Source organism: Aythya ferina, assembly GCF_964211825.1.
Source record: "Aythya ferina genome assembly, chromosome: 2".
Lineage (NCBI taxonomy): Eukaryota > Metazoa > Chordata > Aves > Anseriformes > Anatidae > Aythya > Aythya ferina.
This window is the reverse complement of record NC_140297.1, coordinates 118751766-118772169: the sequence shown is the minus strand read 5'-3', so window position 1 is coordinate 118772169 and position 20404 is coordinate 118751766. Positions and strand designations below refer to the sequence as shown.

General features: G+C 40.0%; 1 protein-coding gene across 3 annotated transcripts in view; it reads right to left on the bottom strand.

Annotated features, from left to right (window-relative positions):
* Nucleotides 1-18182, bottom strand: part of SS18 (SS18 subunit of BAF chromatin remodeling complex) — a 38684-nt gene extending 20502 nt beyond the window's left edge. For 2 of the 3 annotated variants that reach the window (XM_084511911.1, XM_084511913.1), the window contains exons 1-4: nucleotides 18073-18175; nucleotides 17426-17502; nucleotides 16180-16264; nucleotides 4048-4201 (exon numbers count right to left, since the gene is read on the bottom strand). In XM_084511911.1, the coding sequence (XP_084368037.1) occupies nucleotides 4048-4201; nucleotides 16180-16264; nucleotides 17426-17502; nucleotides 18073-18141 (385 nt within the window). In that variant the 5' untranslated portion in view covers nucleotides 18142-18175. Of the gene's footprint in view, nucleotides 1-4047; nucleotides 4202-16179; nucleotides 16265-17425; nucleotides 17503-18072 lie in introns of all 3 variants that reach the window. The other variant, XM_084511912.1, reaches the window with a different exon arrangement.
* Between the last annotated feature and the right edge of the window lie 2222 nt (nucleotides 18183-20404).

The following is a 20404-nucleotide window of genomic DNA, read 5'->3' as shown; positions in this document are numbered from 1 at the left end:
TAGAACAGAATGAAGGCAAAAATAAGGACTTGAGCTAAAAGCTGTACACAAGGTCACAGAGGCAATACCAACTGACCTGTAAACAAAAACACAATAAAAAGGTAACAAGTTAAGGAACACAGCTACTAAAAGCAAACACCAAGAAAGAAAATACATTTAAGAATATGTTTATCCACTTGACCTTTTCAAGACACCTCACTGAAATGAATAGATAGGATTATATTGAGGAAAATGAAAAGGAAAATAAAAGGTATCATACATGCAGTTCACTGTTCCTGCAAAACAAGGTAAGCAGAGATTGCTGAATTGTACAGAGGCAGATCATCCACAAATACAGGAAAAAGAGACAGTGAATAGGACTATGACCATGACAGAGAAGTACAGTTGCCAGCACTGTGCCTTCTTCAATTTAACACAGTCTAACCCTGTAATAGATAGATCAGGGAGACTGTTCAAATAGGAAAAATGAGTTCATCTCTAACAATGTGATCATTAATGTGCTGAAGCAAAGCTAAGGTGAAGAAATCTCCAGACCATGGTGCCAAGCAACTATTAAAGGACTGAGAGAAGACTACTCTCTCACTTTCCTAAGAAAAGGAAGGAAGACACAGGATTAGTACCAGAAAGTCAGGATCTGGGAGTGGGATATATATATATTTTTTTAAAGAAGTTATCTGTAACAGGTATTAAGAGAGCTCACCAACGATACAGTGGAGTAAGTTTTTCAAAACCAGTAATATGTGAAGCAAAATGAGGAAAATACAAAGCACCACAAGAAAGAAATTGCTGAACTCATTGTTTCCCTAATGGGCTGGTGCTACCCTAGCCATGAAGTGTAAGCCAAAATAGGAGAAAGCACTCATAAGAACAAGCGGGCAGAGGAAATATCAGACTTGTTCTGGGATCTAGAGCAGGAAGTTTGTTAGTGGTTAGCTAGAGACAAGGACAGAGGTAAAGCTAATACCGCAGTATGAAAATAAAAACACTTGCAAATGAAAAATAGCATGAACATATCTGAAAAACAACTTTTTAATACAGTTTGACAACAGGAGGTTCTGCATAAGAACACAATTTTTTATATGAATGAAGAACAGAGTATGAATGACACATGAAGTGCAAAACTGTCATTAAAGTAACTGCTTTAAATGCTGTATGAGATTGTGTTATCCTCAAGTTAGTGGAGTAAGAACCTCACCTAACTATAACAGGAAGTCCTTTTTCCTCTCAACTACTAGTGGTCAGTATAGTAGCCCTGAGACTAAGTTGCAAGTCAGCCTAAGTGCATTTGAGACTACACATGCAAGAAGCAAAGAAGAATCTGGGAGAACTCACTTAAAATACTCAAGAATCTACTGCTTAGGAAGGACACCTACCACTGCCAAGACAAAGATCACAGAATCCTACGGCTAGGCTTACCTTTTGACTTTCTGAAGATTATTAAACAAGCTGAAGAAATCAGGAAGGTAACTTCACACCAGAAAAACACTATTCATCATCTCCTTCCAAACCTAGACTACCCTTACACTTGACATCACACAAACTCAGTGAATACACCTCTTCAAACAAGATTTGTTTTTAAATTTTAAGGTAAAACCCATTATTTGTCACAGGTACAGATAACACTGAATTGCACTACAACCTGAACAATGCTTGTCATGGCTGTCTTCCCCAGCAAGAGGATACAGACACTCACCTGTCATTGGGTGCAATTAAGGGCCTCAACAGTAGTTTAGGCTCTCTACTGACCAGAACAAACATGAGAAAAATCACTCTTTGCCCTTCATATAAGGGGAGAGGGCTGTGGCAAAAACTTTCTAGCAACTCATGCGCTGAGTGTTACTGGACAACTCTTCTGATCAGCTGAAGAGGAACTGTCTAGTTACAGCCCTTCCAACAACACTCAGGCCTGTGGAAGCCCCTACTTGGATAAGGCCTTCCAGAAATCCTTATCTAGCATTTTTAAGAGAACACGTTTTACTTCTAGGCTAGTCAACTTGCACTTGTTGACCCTGGATTCTCTTCGCTTACCCACTAGCGACCTAACTCCTTTTGGACAGATCATCTCTTCAGGTATTTCAAGTTTTGTGTCTGGTGTCTGTGACAAAGTATCTGTGCAGTTTTACATTAAGTACCCTATAAAGAGAAAACTATAAAAAGAAAACTACACAGATTGAATAAATTGCAAATATGCATCCATGAAATATGGAAAGGCTCACACAGAAGCAAGCTAACACTTAAGAAAAATTATTCAGCTATCCACTTAACAAGACGATTCTCTTTCCCCTTCTCCAGAGTGTAACTCTGAAATGATTTTAGCATGCCTTCCCAATATTAGAGATGCCCTCATCCTAAGCTGTTTATCTTCACATCCTCAGAGACAACCTTAAACAGAGAAGGGAAGGAACAGACATTCAAAAGAGGTGTATGTTGGAAGAAAGGCTAAATTAAAGCTTTGTTGGAAACCCTATTTAAGTATCTGTCTAGGTGAATACCCAAACAAATCTATTTACCTTTCACGTATCTTCATAAGCACTCTTCTTATTCCATCTAATTACAAAATATGTATGTTTAAGGAGTGACTTTTCTCCCCTGTGGCTCTGCAGTGAAGTCATTATGCTCACATTGTGACTTAGTAATCCTTCTCCTTGGAAAAGATCATTATAATAACAATAATATGATTACACTGGAGGGTCAAAGAGACTGATTTGTGAGAAGCAATGCTATTCTCCATGGGAGCTGATGGATCTTAGATGGATAGAGGACTCCTTAACCAGAGTATCTCTGCCCTACTTAGGGAGCAGTATATATTGCTCTTTCCACTTCCAAATGCAGACCATGACCAACACGTATGATGGAACTAACATCTCTAGATCTTTTACTATACTTACAAAAAACCTATGGACTTTATTCAGCTACTCTTCCTAGAAAAGCTGTCACTATCAAGTCCATTTTATCAAGATTTGAACACAAATTAGAGACTTAAGCAAAAATTGTAGCAATTGCTATAGTTTTGCATAGTTGTTTACTGTGTTTATTATCATGGGGCTTATCCTCGTGACCACTGAGAGGTGAAATTTTCAAAGATCCTTTGACCACAGATTCCTTTCCTGGAAGAATCAGTACCCTGAAGAGCTTTTGTATGACAAGTTCTTCCATACAGAACAACGAAGGAGTCCTGAACAAAAGGAATCCTGTGAATGCAATTTTAAGTTGAAAGCCAATTCACACAAAATAGGCAGTTCGACTTTATGAGTGGAAATCCTGGAAAACAGCCTCTCTATAAAGACGCATGCTTTTCCAGGGCTCCCTTCTTTCTGATCTGACTGCTGGAGGGAGTAGTTACTCCACAGCCAGTACCAGTAGGCACGATGTGGAATTTTACTGTCTTGTTTCACTGCTTTGTTTTTGACTTCTCAAGCACTTTTCTTTTTATTGCAAAATAGGATGGTATAAAAACCGACAAAATTTATACCTAGAACAATAATCTGGAGGCCATTTCTCTACAAATACCTTACCATTCAACGCATCTTCCATAATAAAGAACACAGAGGATTAGCGGCAACTGGATGACTTTCTGTAAAGTAGTGATCTAATCTTTTTTTTTTTTTTTTTAACTTTTTATTTTTAAATATTTACCCACGTCCAAAATTCACGCTTTAAGATGTGTTTTATTATCTAATTATTTAGCCGTGACCATTTCACATCACCTTTTTACGGAAGGATTTGCATTCGCTCAGCCACAGGCCAATACCTTTCCCCAGTAAGCCTCCTAAAGCCAGCTGTACTGCATGGTTTCAAACAGACTAAATTTAGCCAGTTCTGTTCATCAGAGGAATGCTGTGTGTCAGCTACATCAAAGCCCAAGGGCAGCCTGATAAACACTGAATACAGGTCACGTAGCTCTGTAGCTAACAAACTCTAAGAGAGCTCGTACTCGGGGGCATTCAAAGCAGTTTTGTCATCAACAATCTAGTATCCCCTGAGCCCCCATGTCGTTCCCGTTGCTAAGCGACGCTGGTGTTAATGTCTTGGAGGAGAAAAACTTACCAGGCATCTGGCCGTTCATCTGGTTCTGCATGTGTGGTGCAGGAGGGCCCCCACCTACCAGCCCGTCGGAAGACATGTTGTGCGAGCGCGGCGGCGGGGGAGGGCCGCTCTGACTCATCCCTCCCGGACCCATAGGCATATTCTGTGTGGGTGGCTGAAAGGAGACAGTTTAGTCAAACACGGGAAGCAGTTAGGCTGACAAATATATTATACCTACATATGGCACGGCGGCTGCTTGCGTGCCTATATTGTCAGGCGGCGGGCGAGGAGGAGGCACAGGGAAGCCGTTCTGGCTTCCCCCCCCCCCATACGCTTAACTCGGTATTAATTTTCGCCAAACATTTAATATTTCTATCAATTTTACATGAGGTATTACAGGCAGACAGCGCTACCACACCTTCGAGCATTGCTTCAGAATTAAAAAAAAAACACAGATCAATGCCTCATTAAAAAATTATACCTGAACAGTTCGAGACTGCCAGAACTGCTCCCTCCCACACGGCAGCTCTCCTTCAAGGCAACGTTTGTTCAATGGAAAAATAACTCCTCCGTCACAGCCCTCTCCTATCACCGCTTTGTGGCCGTGAACAGACCTCGCACCAGGACAAAACAGGTACAACAAGAGATGAAAGCCTCTAAATGCTCGTAGACCAGCAAAAAAAATTTGCACCTGGGTGTGGTAAAATGTTTGAGATCGCTCCTCTCTCCCCTGAAGCACCGAAGGCCTAGTTCATAATTTTGTGCCAAACACCCCCTACAGACTGGAAGCACATTAGTGCTGGCCTCCAAAGGTCCAGAGACAGCTGCCTAGAAAGGATGTTTTTGGCAAATTTCCTAATGAAATTGTGAGGAAAATAACTGAATAACCTTGAGAGTTCAAAGAGGGAGAGCAAGAAAAACAACAAATACAAGGGGGAATTCGCTATTAGGTTCTACGCTCGGCGATGGAAGGAGGCAAAGGAACGGCCAGTAGCCAGCTTCATTTTCCTATTAAAAACCCCTGTGAGAGCACGCTAGCCTCCTCACGAATCCTAGCCAAACGCTTTCAGGGGAATAAAAATCTCTGTGATAGAGAAAGCATGGGTTTCTGGAATTGAGGACCCCATCTAAAAAGCTGTAACTATTCATGCAAAAGCCCTTCCCGTGAGAGAGGGATGGGTGTATTTTTCAGAAACTCTTCAGAGAAAGAACAGAGGGGGTGAACTAAGTTCTTGTCTAGCATAGCTCCCCATACCACTACATCTCCTCATTACAAGGCTCTTAATAGCAATGTGTAACACCCATGCAGCAGGAGTGCTAAGCAGGAGGGGCAGGCGCTGAGCTCTGCTCTCTGGGGACAGCGACAGGACCCGAGGGAACGGCATGGAGCTGGGACAGGGGAGGGTCAGGCTGGGGGTTAGGGAAAGGTTCTGCACCCAGAGGGGGGTCGGGCACTGGGACAGGCTCCCAGGGCAGTGGTCACAGCACCAAGCTGCTGGAGTTCAAGAAGTGTTCAGACACTCTCAGACACATGGTCTGATTTTTAGGTGGTTCTATGTGGAGCCAGGAGTTGGAGTCAATGGTCCTTGTGGGTCCCTCCCAACTCCAGATATTTGATGGTTTTAAGACATGTGTGCAATAGAGACATGTATTCACTTCTTAGGGAGAGGGGAGGAGGGAGCAGTACTGGTTTATTCTCTCAACATTCTTTCAGATGGCTCAAGCAGGTATTATTTTCCCTGCAATAGTCTTAGACATACCTCAAGAAATTAGTAAAAGACTTTTTCTCAGGAGGAGGAAGGAAGGAGATAAAGAAAAGTGCAAGTAGATGACTCTTATTAAATTCCTTCCACTCCTCCACAACAAAGAGAATGACCTTTCATGAGCAAGCTTCTTCCTCAACCTATAATAGAAGCAGAAGGTGAAGGTGGAAGTGAAAGGCAGCTGTGAACAGTGAGTGAAACGCAGCTCTGTTTTGCTTCATCTTCCTCCACTAGTGAGCAGCAGAAGGGATGAGTAAGGCCACATGAGCTAAGTTTTCCTTTCCTTCACCTTTTAAAGTCCGCTATCATCCTACCTTTCCATCTACCAATTATCTAAAACCAACGTACAGAGAAACAAATGAGAACACACACATTTTAGATTTTATTTAGGAAGTATTTTTTGGCATATAAGGAAAACCAATACTTGGTGGTTCTGCATGAGGAGCTGGAGCTCAGGGAATAACAACAACCCAGTACTAGGAAACAGATGAAAACCAAAAAAGCATCCCAGCTGAATGCTAGCAAGTCCTGTTAGCACTTGTCAAAACTAAGATGAACTTCTTAGATTCCAACTATAAATCTCAACTAAATCTGATGTTCATACAACATGTTGATACTGAAAAATACTGTGAAGTCCTAAAAAAAATTACCTAATAGTTGGGTTTTATTCTGCAAATGCCACTGCACGGACACATGCATGCCCTTATGCATAGAAAGATGGACTAAAAAAACTCCAAAGCTTGTTTGAGACAAAACTATATATTCCAACTCTGAAATCTATTCTAACTTGAAGTCAGCTATTGTTAAATACTAAGACAGATGCTGCAGGGATAAGAAAGTGTTCAGAGAACATTCAAGGACAAGGGGGAAAAAAAAACACCACCACTGAAGATTTTTAAAATCCCAATAGGTGCAAAACCCCGCAAAAGGCTTCAAACCACAGGGAACTGGGAGTAGGAGTAATTAAAGCACCCAAAAAGGTACTACCAGATAATTTAGCAAAAGAAGTTTCTACATACAGAAAGGGACAAAGACCTGTGTGAACCCATTTGAGAGCATTGAAAATAATGTTAAGAAAAAGGTCCAAGCTGCTAATAAATGTAATCTTTCATTAATATAAACTATCCCATAAGAAAACCAGGAGGTAGCAAACCCTGTACCCTTTTAAGTAGCAGGATTGATTCTGGGAATCACAGAGCTCTCAGATTGCGAACCCTGTTCTCCAAGCTGCCAGTCTGCAGCACTTGATATAACAACAGTGAGGCACACAACACAAGGAACAAAACGCCATGGTATTGGTGACTGTGGTACATGTTTGGTTTGGGGAAAGCAATCACAAAAAAAGTACTATAAAAGCAGAAGGACTCCAAAGACAGGCAACTAGTGATTAAAGACTGAATGCCTTTTACGCAAAACAAGTCAAAAAGGACAATTTTTTTTTTTTAAACAGAGAGGAAATGAACGTAAAAGGATATGACAGAAATACAATTTAATGTATGATCCACAGAAAAAGTAGATCATCCAATTTATGCTTTAACAACAAAGAAAACCCCAGGAGAACAGTCAATAAATTGAGGAATAACATTAAACATATAAGACACCACATAAATCACATAAACCTGAGGAATTCATCAACACAGGACATGAGAGCAAGGTTTAAATAGGATTTGGAGATAATTACACATACATATATGCAATAGAAACAGAGTTAGATTATATAGAATATTTTTAAGCATGATATAAGCCTTTATGTCAGGGTCATAAACCAATCACTACCCAGTGGTAATTAAAAAGAAGTGTCTGCTGCAGATATAATTATTCCCCAGTGAAATTCTGCCAGACCATTTTTCTACTGGCTACACCCAGAAGAAAACAAGGAAAAATATTTTAAAATGGCAATTTCCCTATTTCTATCAGTTATTCCACACTTCTAGAGGTAATAAACTTCTTTTAAATCACCTTTAATTAAAGGAGTATAACCTTGGGTCATTTAGCCTTTTTTGTTCTTTACAGAAGTTGAGGAAATTGATTATCCCAGGTAATATGCACTAGGCACAATGAAGACCTTTTGAAGTCCAAAATGACCACATAATATTCAAAAGCCAAATTTTTTTTTAAGAAGTTAAAAAATAAAAAAGAAAACCCGCACAGTTTGTGAAAGCAAAGTGACCCAATATGAATCCTAATCTCCATCATTCGGATGAGATTACATCCGCTTGTAGGTGGGTTGACAGAACCAGAGGAAAGGCCACTTCTTATTTTGCTGGCTAAGTGACAGAAAGCAAGTTAAGATCTCTACTAATTTTATTCCAGTTATTTAGTAGAAAATTTGAAATTTTACTACAAGAAAAAAATCAAAGAATTAGAAGTAAGGTAGTGTCAGACATAGCTTAACTTGTTAAACACTACTTTCTGGCTCACTTCCCCAAACATACCGAATATAATTTATTGCTACAAGCATTTAAAATTTATCAGAGCATGAAAAACAAAGAACTATTCTGCCTAATTCTGGTAAGCTAAACTAGATAAAGAATTAAATTTGCCTGCAATTATAAATTAATAAAAACTGAGACAAGAAAAATAAACATTTTTAACTGACAACTTTCAGCGAAATCCTACAAATCCCTAAAGTTATTTGAAAGCATAAACTTTTAAGAATAAGCTATAAAATAGATCAAATGCACAACAGCAAACAATAAAAATCTATTATAGTGGAATGGTACATCTGCAACTTTTATCTATCATTTCTTCCCTGCCCTCTGTCAAATTATCAGATTTCTCTTACCATCAATAGCAGGTTGAAAGATTTGTTTATGGAAAATTTATTGTTATATCAACTGAGGCCGAATACCAATTCAGTAGTCAACATTCCTAAAGCAGTAAAAATGTAAAATACAAGAAATAGTGTTCAGCACACTAAAAAAAAGTATCACTAATCAATACATCTAACGAAATACTGAAAGTACACTACCACAAATACAATTTTCTTGAAATTGTCTTAGAATAGCAATTAAGAACTACATACAGTGCAAGCATAAAAGCTTTCTAATCTTTCTAAGAGAAGCCCTAACTCAGAATTTAATCAGTCATCTTTATTTTCAGTCCTCAAATACCCTGTTCTACAAAGCAAGATATCCCATCCCAAGAGATATCGTGCCCTGTGAATATCATATTGCTAATATCACAGCACCTGTCCCAGTCTCAGAGAACAGTACCTTGTTGACAGACAGTGATGGCACCTGCAGAGCACTTCCTGAGGTGTCCGAGTGGGAAATAAGATCATAAAGGGATACATTTCTGAGATTTGAAATCACCAGGATACACGTAATTGGGCTGTGACTCTTCTTTATCAGGTGCAGGGTACCTTGTACTGAGAACATCTTAAATGAAAAAATGAACCACCACTAAAAATGAAAAAAAAGTGAATCACCTCTCAGTAATACTTGGAGAGAGGGAATTTCTATGTGGAAAATATTTACAATGGCCTCTACTAATTAATGTACCACTGTTAACTACAAATGTAATTTGTGCTACCATTATCAGAAGTATGAGTTGTGACAGCAGCAGTAAGGAATTGTAATTTAACAGCCAGTTCCTCAGTCTTGATTTACATCACTACCTCCAATAACCAGAAAAATTCTTGACTTGATATTTGAACAAGATGTTACAGTATTTTGTGACATAGTAATTAAGCATTTTACTCAAAGAGGAAACTGCAATCTTTAGTTGTTTCAAACTGCACAAATGGCTTCACAAAAATATCTCACTGTACAAATATTCCTTAACATCATTTTAAGGAACAGAAAAATTTAACCCTAAATTACTTCATGTCTCCATATCAATAGCTCTTCTCTTACTTAAAGTCATCACACAATTTTTAACTCTCATTACAACTAGAAGTTATTTAAATCAAGTTAAATGATCTGGTACAAATTCAGATTTTGTTGTGAGAGACTAGGAATAAGTTAACTGTAGGCATTAGCTTGGGGAACCCTCAGCTATAGAAACTAGGCAAATTAAAGGTACTTCACAGCTCCATAAAACACAGTTCGTATCTATCTTCAAAAGCAGGAACTTCCTGTTCCACAGCCATTTACACCCTGCCTCTTTGGCTTTTAAGATGCTTTAATATCTGGTCCAATATTTACAAGTTTTGCTTGCATTCAATAACCCTGGAGAAGAATTCCACCTCTATTCCAGGCAGAAGACCTTCAGCAAACACAATTAAGGCACAAGGATTGGGGAAACAGCAAAATGGTGCAGCCAGAAGGACTGGTATCCATACAACAACATTGATGCTACCAGTGTGCCTGGTACCACCCTCGGCAAACTGTCTAGGGCTGAAACAGACACATACTGTACAGACACTACTGGAGAGAGGCAAATCACATCTTCAAGTACAGGAGAATTACATTTTGGAGCATAATCCTTAATGAAATTGGCTGTTAGCTTTTAGTGATTTCTGAAACAGCTTCAGAAGTTAGCAGGCAACATAGTTTCTTGCGCACAGTGCACTAGCTCCCCATGTGGACATTTGATTAGCAATATAGGCACAGCAGCTCTCAGAAGTTGGAGTGATTCTCCTATTTCACCTGCAGTAGCACACTGTCTGAACTCACCCCTTACATGGTAACATCTTCAACCCCATGTTCTGGTAAGAATTTCTTTTAGTCGAAGTGCTGGCTTAAGCAGCTCCCTGCAGCTGCTCACCATCTCCCTTTTAGTCTTACCAACACAGCCCTGCAGTTAATCTGAACTAACCCAGATGGAGAATATCCACCTTCCCTCGTAATTAACCTGGACTGATTCTCCAGATTGGTTCATTACACAGAAACACTAAAACATCAAACAGCAGAACCACAGCTGATGAGAGAACAGCACTGGTTATGTCAGCTTAACCAGGGACAGGGAACAGGAAATTTGTCAAACAGCCAGACTTCTTTCCAACATTTAAAAGCCTCTCCAGAGCAAAACAATCAACCTGGAAAAGCAATTTTTATTACAAGATTACAACACACATGGGTAACCCGAGGGTCCACAGTCTGAATTTTTTTTTTAAATGCATCATATTTAATTCCCTTTTGCTAAAGCAGGATGACTCTACTAGCCCCAAAAGGTACAAAGCAACATATGTACTAGTGTTGTTAAAGAGACTCAGCAAAAGACTAGGTAAGTAGCAACTCGCAAACCCTATAGGCAATTTAGTTATTTTGCCCTTAAGTTTTCCAAGAAAAAAAAACAAAACATCACATTAACAGTTCTACAAGATCTCCTTCTATCCTTCTAATAAAGAGAAGTTTCTCAGTTCCATGGTGACAGATGCCTTCCCTTGTCTGCTTAAAGCAAGTAAATAAAGAAAATCTGACTAGTTATTTGTAAAACTAGTTCATTTGGTTAATACGCCATAACCACATTGCCTCCACGTTCATCTTACGTAGAAATCAGTGTTCATCCAGAGGTCAACTCAAATAGCACTCAAAGCCTCAAGCAAAGGAAACAGGTACAGCAGATCCATAGAGCAAAGGATTAATTGATACAGACATGCTATACCTCTGTAAGGACTTGCACAGCTCCACAATGATGCATTGATTTTAGGATTGGTTATTAGTCCTAACTAGGAACTAGTCTACTGACGGAAGTAATTACATCTCATCTCTAATAGAACCGTAAAACCTCAAGAAAAAATCTTCTTCACCATTTCATTGTGAAGTGTTTAGACTGAGATACTCACTGTTAATGCTAAATTATTAGAACTGTAGTACTACAAAAGGAACCTAAATGTTCCTAAATTTCTCATTCCTTAGCAACAAAGATGGCCTAAAACTGTCTACTAGAGACATTATTACTGTTGGAGCCTTACCCCTTCTGACTTGGGTGCACAAAACAGCAAATAAAGTAGAATGAAAAAAAGAATTTAAAGAAATAATGGAAGAAACTATATTCTTTACAGAGACTGCAGACACAAATAAGTTACCTTTTATCAAATAAGAATTTACACCAGCTTGAGAATTCCTAGTAACAGTACAGAAATATAAAGCTTAATTTCTTTTCCCTATCCCATAGTTGCTCCACTTGCCTCATTCAAAGAGCAGCTGGAAAATTGCTCTTTTGTTAAAGTTTCTCTAACATGAAACTCCCCATTGAAAAGTATCTAAGTTTCTTTTTTTTTTTTTTTTTTAAAAGAGTACAATTGCTGACAGTGGAAGAAATCCTCCTTGGAGTGTACCTGCATAACATGATGGGTATGAACGCCAACACCATTCCTCCTTTTCTCAGGAACATTAGCTGGTTTCATGCTCCTGTCATCACCTCCTATGGAGTGTTTGCCTTTCAAAAAGTGTTCTAGAAATTAGTTTTTGAGAACTGTTTATCAAACCTTTAATTAGAGCAATTATTCTTCAAAATTCACATTCCACTTCTGACTAATAGCTCACTTGCCTTATGGCAGGAAACATTCAACATTTTTTATGCCATTCGTTATTAGTTCAATTTACACTTGAACTTGAGTTTGGCATGGACTTGTGTTCTGAAAGGCTAATCCAGAACAATATACCATAGTGCTTTCTGCATCTGTTTCAAAAATGTTATCAACACTTACCCTACTCCTCACTACATAAAGAATTAAGCCAGAGGTTCAAAGACCAATGCCAACTGTGATCATTAGGAAAGAAGATACCACTAATAGATTTTCTAGTGTGGTGTCACAGAGACCAGACTTTACCAAACACTTAGCATGCACTCGGACATGAACTTCATTAATTTAGGATCCCCCATTCTTGGTAAGAATGAGGAATTTGTAAATTTTAAGTTATTGAATGTGAGTCACAGTTGGATTTCCTGGGTGCTGTCTTTTTTTTGAATTAGCATATTTTAAACAACTTTATACTCAGAATGAAGGACTAAAAGTAAAGCATGTTCTTCAGTTCCTAAGACAAATTTTTTTTCCTATAAGCTGATCATGTCACAAGTACATTAGAAGCACAGAGGGAACAGTGCCCATTTGAAAAGTACTGAAGTACTTTTAAGATATTGTAATGATTGTTACCTCTTGAATCAGGTTCTTTGGAAGTAACCAATATTTCATTTTATTGACGTTTGTTTTTATAAACATCCATCATCACTGTATAATGTGTTTTGTAACTATAATGACAGCCTGTGACAAGACTGAGACTAGATTGTGAAGAATACAGAAGGGATGACTAGTCCTATAAAAAGGATTCACTTCTGAGAGAAAATTCTCAAGAAAAGTCACTTCAATGTCTTCAATTTAGTAATATTGGAAAGGTTATTAAAAAATTAATGAGATGTTTAATGAAGGCATACTTTTTTTTTTTGCAACTCAGTGAATTTTCTTACAAGTCACTTCACATACAGAATTTACCTTGCTGGTGGAATAAACTGGCACTTTTTATAAGATAGTTAAGATAGTATGTTACAGAAGTGAATAATAATCATAACCCTTTATCTTCATCATTCTTGAAATACACACTGAAATCAATTGCTCCACATACTGGCAGAAGGCAAGCAGCATTGCATGAGCAGGTCTGAAGAATTAAGTTTTTCTGTGTTTAAAAAGAAAAAAACCTTCCCTATCACGTAATTCCTGCAAACTTCCATATTTGCCCATTATAAATATGCCAAAAAGAACACATTCAAGTGCAGTACAAAAACTTCCTTCTATTTCTTCCGGAAACGTGACAGCCATGAGTTGTTTTCTTATAAATACTTGGTAAAAAGAAGCAGCATGGGGAAGAGAGAAGGCCTGAGGAGATAAGGCTGTTTTCATTCAATAGTTAGCAATAGGTTTTTAATGTCACTAAAGCATTGTCTCAAGAAAGCATAAGAATTAAAAGTTGGGAAGGACAAGATGCCTGCTTTGCAGTTTGAGACACCACGTAGTTAGGAACACACACTGTGTGCATACTGCTTCTGTGCACACCGCTGTTTTTGGGGGGTTGGTCTTGGAAGTCCCAGTAACCACCTTTTAACTGCATCTTTGTTCTCTACACTTCAAGAAAACTGGTATTTTGCCGTTGCCTTCCTTAAAAGCAGACAAATGGAAGTGAAACATGTGTTGAGTTTCTCAATTACACAAACCCTTTTTGGGAAGCTGACCCTATACCATGACTTTCCACTGCTGTCCAAGAAAACAACCGTCATAACTCATTCAGAGGCACCAAAAGCTGCATCAACTGCAGACTTAGCCACTGCTCCCATCCTGTTCAGAAGACAGGACAAAATAGCCCTGGTCAACTCAGCAAATAGACTGGTCAGCTCAAGGAGATGAACATTTCCTATTGTCTTCTGATGTGAAGAAGGCCTCTTATCATGAGTAAATATAGTATTCAACATCTGCTGTGCATACAAAGACAACAAGAACTTTGTTGGAGCTTCAAGTCTCTCTAGATCTCTTCAACCACAACCTGCAACGCTTACTTTAGTTTCACCTCTTCCTCACCTCTAAGCCCTTCATCAAAGCATTTCTCTGCTCAACACAGTTGGTTCACTACACTGTTACTACCATTGCAGTAGCTTTCCACATAAAGTTTATGTATTCTATTAAAAAAACATAGGTTTTTTACACACCCAGCATCTTACTCCACATTGCATTGCTGCCTGCCACAACCCTTGAATTTAGTAAGACTGTTCAACAGCTGGCAGAGAAGCACATGCCAAGTGACTTCCAAGTCAGTTTAAGCTTCCTCAGGTCTGAAGTGGATAACAAATGAAGTCTGAACAAGTTTTACATTCAAAAAAGCTGTAGCTTGCATGTTCCCAAATTTCCCTGGCTAAAATGCATTGGGAAGATAGCTACCATAAAGAATGATTTTCCAAATGCCTCAGCTAAAAGTCATGCTTAACTGATGAAATTACCACATCTCAGGCAGATCTTCAAAGATTTGACTTGGTAGGTCACTGCCTTTACATTTCAGTAAGGCTGAACACTGAAATCTCATTTTGTATTTTATCGTAGAAGAAAAACTTGGAAGCTGCCTTTCTATCCCCCACACGGTAATCCAAAGAAGGAAAAGCTAATTTTGTCACTACTACAGACTACACTTCAAATGCAATATCAGAAGTGTACTTCAGTCCTGATCTGCAAGAGTCTTTCCCAGCCCTATCTTCATTTTTTTCTTAAAAGAATGTCACCACATTCAACAGTGAGAACAGGGCTGTGCACCAGGGACTACAATAAGGTCAAATTCATTTCCAGTTGTCATCAGAACCAGGATATGAATTAAGCCTCCAAAAAAACATTAGCTGAGTAATGCACAACCCTCTTAAAGGTTTCTTTCCCTTCCCCCACAGCTACAAGCTTGGATTTATAAAAAGAGAAGCCTCTGCAGGCACAACAGGTTGGACGTAATGAAGCACTGGTTTCTATAGTCCTCTAGGTACCAACTTGAAAAGATGCTTTGCTAGTAGCAATGACTGGAGAACACTCCTCCAGAGACCAAAGAAAAAGTAATTCAATTTCAGTTGGTGAGAACTAGTATCTAGGAATGGCTGTTTTATAGACATTCTTTTTAGCTTCATATTACAGAAATGAATCAAGACTATATTAATTCAAGAAAAGTCTTATTACCAAAAAAACAAAGAACTTACTCGTGTTACTCACAATGAACTCCCCAAGCTTTCTGATTAACACACACAAAAAGACAGTAAGCTATTTTCATGTTTGTTGTATCTTTCCTTACCATTCCATATGGAATGGAAAGGAGGGTAAAAGAAGTAAAAATTGGTGGTATGATACGAAATACAAGTTCAGAAATACCAATTCAGAGAAACTATCAATTAAACAAAAGGCAAATCCAACAAATGTTTCATTTGTAAAGCTATGCAGTTTCTCAGAATGAGTCTGCATGACCTTATTTCTTACACATCACTATCTACCACAAAGGTCACTTTCAGATAAAGGAGAGAAGCAAAACATTTAAGACATCCCTAAAATCCTGCAAAGCAGACATTTATCCAACCACCTCGCTCCATGGAGGCGGAAGAATGGATGATATTCCAGCAAAAAAAAAAAAGTGGAAAATCCCCTGAACTCCCAATCTTTCCCTACAGTAGCAAGGGAAAAAAACAGTACTGTTATGTGAGGTGATGATGAGACGCACAAGGAAAACTCAGGTGAGAAAACGCAGTACACACAGGTTGTCTGGCTTAACTTATTAGCTAGCCTTTGCATGCTGCATCCCAGAATATCAGTCTTCAGCTAAACCGGTCAGATTGTGAGCTTGACCGAAGCAGTGAGAACATCAGACTCTAAACATAGCACAAAGAGACACTGCAGCTTGTATTCATTGTATAGTACCTTAAATACCTTCTTACCCACCCCAGTAGCCCAAATAAAATCTCTTCCCTCGGTTTTACACCATTCCATACTTACTGCTGGTAGTAGAGACTGCATGTTCTGGTTGGAGTCAGCTATAGTGGCTAGGTAAACCAAGTTTGTGTGCAGCATCTGCTGGTACCTACCACAGAGAACAACAGGAAAAAAAGACATTAAGTCAGGAAGACAATGTTACCTCATTTACTTCAACTCCATGCATGTCAAGAAAGCTACTTATGTAAAGTAAAATTAAAGAGACAGGGGTACCATTACCAGGAATCCTACACCTTTGTCCCACACTTCCCTATTGCCTCACCTTTCCCACATCTTCTGTGACATCTGTGCCTGTTCTCTACAGCTCCTGTCTTGGTAGTTCATGTCTAAAACATGGCGATGCTGCTCTCAACTGTTTCACTTCCTGCCTCAAACCAAGTCACCAGGAGACATCTAGAGTAAGCGTGGCTGTTTGGTGTCATTTCTATCAGAAACACTAGGGAAAGGGAGCTGCTTTTGCTACGTCCCCAGATGCAAGGTATCACTTTAATATGAATCACAACCAAGAACAGTGCAAACGTTCCATCAGGACCCTGAACTTTGGAAGTTTGCTGGGGGATTTTTATTTTTTTGCGACAGAACCACATTCCAGAGTCTCAACATCCAGCCCACAGTCGCAGGAACAGAGTACAAATATGTAGCTACACGCTTGCACGCAGCTTAATATAGTAACTGTGCTACACCCTACTCGTATAAACAAAAGCATTCCCATAAAGCCAAAACACTGATGTACGACCCCATCTTCCCCCCAGACTACCAGTTCTCTTCAGAAGGGCCTCAAGAGCCATACTGTGGTACTCCGCTGTCATCACATGATGGAATATTTGTCCAAGTAATGGGAAAATAATTCCCTCCTTCCGCAGCTGTCTCCCTGATCACTCCCCAGAAAGCCCAGTAGGCAACAGATCTGCAGGGGATACTTTAGCAAGCCAGACTTTTAGGATAGATCTTGTTTGTTCTTAGGCAGGAGTCCCTCCTTCCCAAAGCTTAATTATGATACAGGAGATTATCTCAGTTATACAGCCCCCATTTTTATTAGCACCATCACACTACCAACTTCCAATAATCAATTTGCAACATTTGACAGAACCAATAACCATACAGCAAAAAAAAAAAACAAAGTGCAGTATCTGCAGCAATACTCTTCTATTCCTCCCAGCAGTTTTCCTTCAATGTGAGCTAAACAAATCAACAATTGTGATCTGGATGAAAATTTATCCTGTCCACAGGATTTGGACCAATATCTTACTGTGAGCATTCAGATGTCTTTCCTTTGTTCTGATAGTCCATTATGCACTGAATAAGGTGGTTATTCTCATCCAACATCTGAAACGATAAAGAAGCGTGAATTAAGTTTAGGTTTGTTTAGGGGATACCGAAGATAAATTTGGGTCTTGCTCTTATCCTTAGAGGTTTTTTTTTCCTTTAAGAAAAGTCAGCATTGCAGAAAGCTCTAATTTCACCAGTTAGTTATAGAACACTGTTAGCCTTCCCCCTTAGCTTTAGAGATTGAAGTGATTGAAGTTAGAGACTGAAGTTTAAAGATTGTAAGCCACTGTTATCGCTATGTTTGTGTAGTTCCCCATTCAGCCACCTGTGCTTGATCTACGAGCAGTTTTTCAGTTTCTTCACTTAACCTCTGCCAAGAAACATACTTAAAAGCGCACACCCCGAGTTTATTCCCCCCCTTCCACAGGGCACAGCCGTGAACTAAACCCGGTCCCCAGAGGCCCCGAAACGGCCGTTGGCAGGGCCCGATCCCGCCCCCTCAGCCGCGCACCCTCCCCGCGCAGCGGGCCCGAGGCCTCCGCAGCCCCCCGCGGGCTCGCACCCAGCCACCAGCCGCCCAAACCGGCCCCATAACCCCGCCGTGGGCCCCATTCCCCCCCCGCCCACCTTCTGTATGGCGGCCGGCGTGATCTCGCCTTTGCCCCGCTGCCGGGGGGCCGCGAAGGCCACCGACATGGCGGCGGCGCCGCTGGCAGCACGGCCCCCGCCCGCCCCCGCCCCTTAAGGCGCCCCGACACGGCGGGACGCACCATCGCCAGCCCGCCGGGGGGGGGGGAGGAAAGGAGAGAGGGTTTTCTCGCGCTTTGGAGCAGGGAGGAGGGGAGCGAAGGAGCCGAAGTCATTTCAGAGATATTTTATAAAGGAGTGGGAGGCTGGGATGGCGGTGCGCTGTTTGATTGACATCGCTATTTGTCACGCCGCCTGCCCGGACACCCCTTCCCCCCCCCGTGTGCTAATGGTACGTTCCGTCCCAAGTCTCCCTAGCGCCGGACGGGCGGCGAAGTGGTACAGCCAGCGGGGGGGGGGAGGGGGGAGGGGGGATGGGTGCTCTGCGGGGCTGATGTTACGAGGGCCGCGCTGCTCCCCCCTCCGCCCTTCGCGGCACTTGGTCGCGCCCGAGCAGCCCGCGACGGGGAGAGGGGCGGGGCGGGGGGAGGCGAGGGGCGGGGCGAGGGGGGAGGGGGCGGGGAAGCGCAGAGCCCGCTCCGAGCGGCTGCCAAAACTGACAGGTGGAGAAATTAAAATAAAATGAAAGGAAATAATAAAATAAAATAAAATAAAATAAAATAAAATAAAATAAAATAAAATAAAATAAAATAAAATAAAATAAAATAAAATAAAATAAGTAAAATAAAAAATAAAATAAATAAAATAAAATAGGTAAAATAAAATAAGGAACAAAATAAGTAAAATCAAAAAAGAAAAGAAAAGAAAAGAAAAGAAAAGAAAAGAAAAGAAAAGAAAAGAAAAGAAAAGAAAAGAAAAGAAAAGAAAAGAAAAGAAAAGAAAAGAAAAGAAAAGAAAAGAAAAGAAAAATAAATAAGGAAAAGAAAAATATGGAAAAGAAAAATATGGAAAAGAAAAATAAAGCAAGGTAAAAATAAATTAAAATAAGGTAAAATAAAATAAGAAATAAAATTAGTAAAATAGATAAGTAAAATAAAATAAGGTAAAATAAAATATAAAATGAAATAAAATAAGGTAAAATAAAATATAAAATAAAATAAAATAAAATAAAATAAAATAAAATAAAATAAAATAAAATAAAATAAAATAAAATAAATGGTAAAATAGAAGAAAGAAAGGTAAATTAATGTAAAGTAAGGTAAAATAAAGTAAGGTAAAAATAAATTAAAGTAAGGTAAAATAAAATAGGTAAAATAAAATAAAATAAGGTAAAATAAAATAAGGTAAAATAAAATAAGGTAAAATAAGGTAAAATAAGGTAAAATAAAATAAAATAAAATAAAATAAAATAAAATAAAATAAAATAAAATAAAATAAAATAAAATAAAATAAAATAAAATAAAATAAAATAAAATAAAATAAAAGTTTTGGGGGAGCAGCAGTGGGCAGCCCGAGCCCCCGGCTGCTTGGTGTTGGGCTGGTTTCAGCACCGGCCTCTGCAGCTTCCCCCTTGCCAAGCGAAGTGGGCGAGGAGAAGCGCTCGCTGCCGAGGGTCAGGTCGCCCACTGCAGCCCCGCTTTTCCACTGCTGCTGCTGGGGGGGCTCTGGCCTCACCGCGGATCCTCCTGTGCAGATTTGCCAAGTCTTCAGTTCCTGGCAGGGCTGGGAGTCGCTGAGGGCGGTTGCAAAGCGAGGCAGAAGATGCACAGCCGAAGTTTTGGAAAATGCTTTATTTTCTCCAGGCACGTCCACTTCTCTATGTGCTGAGCAATGGGCCACGAGTGCTGCCTCCTTCCCTGCTTCCTGCTTCTCCGAGGCTGCCTCCTCTCCCCATCCAGATTGCTCCTCCTGGCTCCGCTGTCCTGGCACTGACTGCCGCTGCCCATCGCCCTCATCCCCTGTTCCCAGACTGCTGTCCCCAAGCTGCTGCACTCCCACTGCATCCCCCTCTCCAAGGCCCCTTTTTTAGGCCTGTTCCCCTCCATGCCCTGATTACATGGCACCCTGGCTCGATGTGCCGGTAATCTGGCTTGCTGTCCTCTCCAGAAAACGTCTCTGGCCCAGTCCTTTCCCTGTAGGTCATTCTAAGGAGGAGGAGTGATGCCAGCACATCCATTAGGCTGTTTGTTTCTAACCATTTCACTCATCCCCGTGGTATCTGGGCCCGTTTTACTTTATTTATACTAACAGGATTTTTTATTTTTCTCTTGTCTCCCACATACTTTATCATCATCCTCACTGTCATGCTTGTAGGAAACCAAATGCAAAGGAGAAAGGGTCGAAGAAACCCATTTTTCTGAAGTTGATAGGC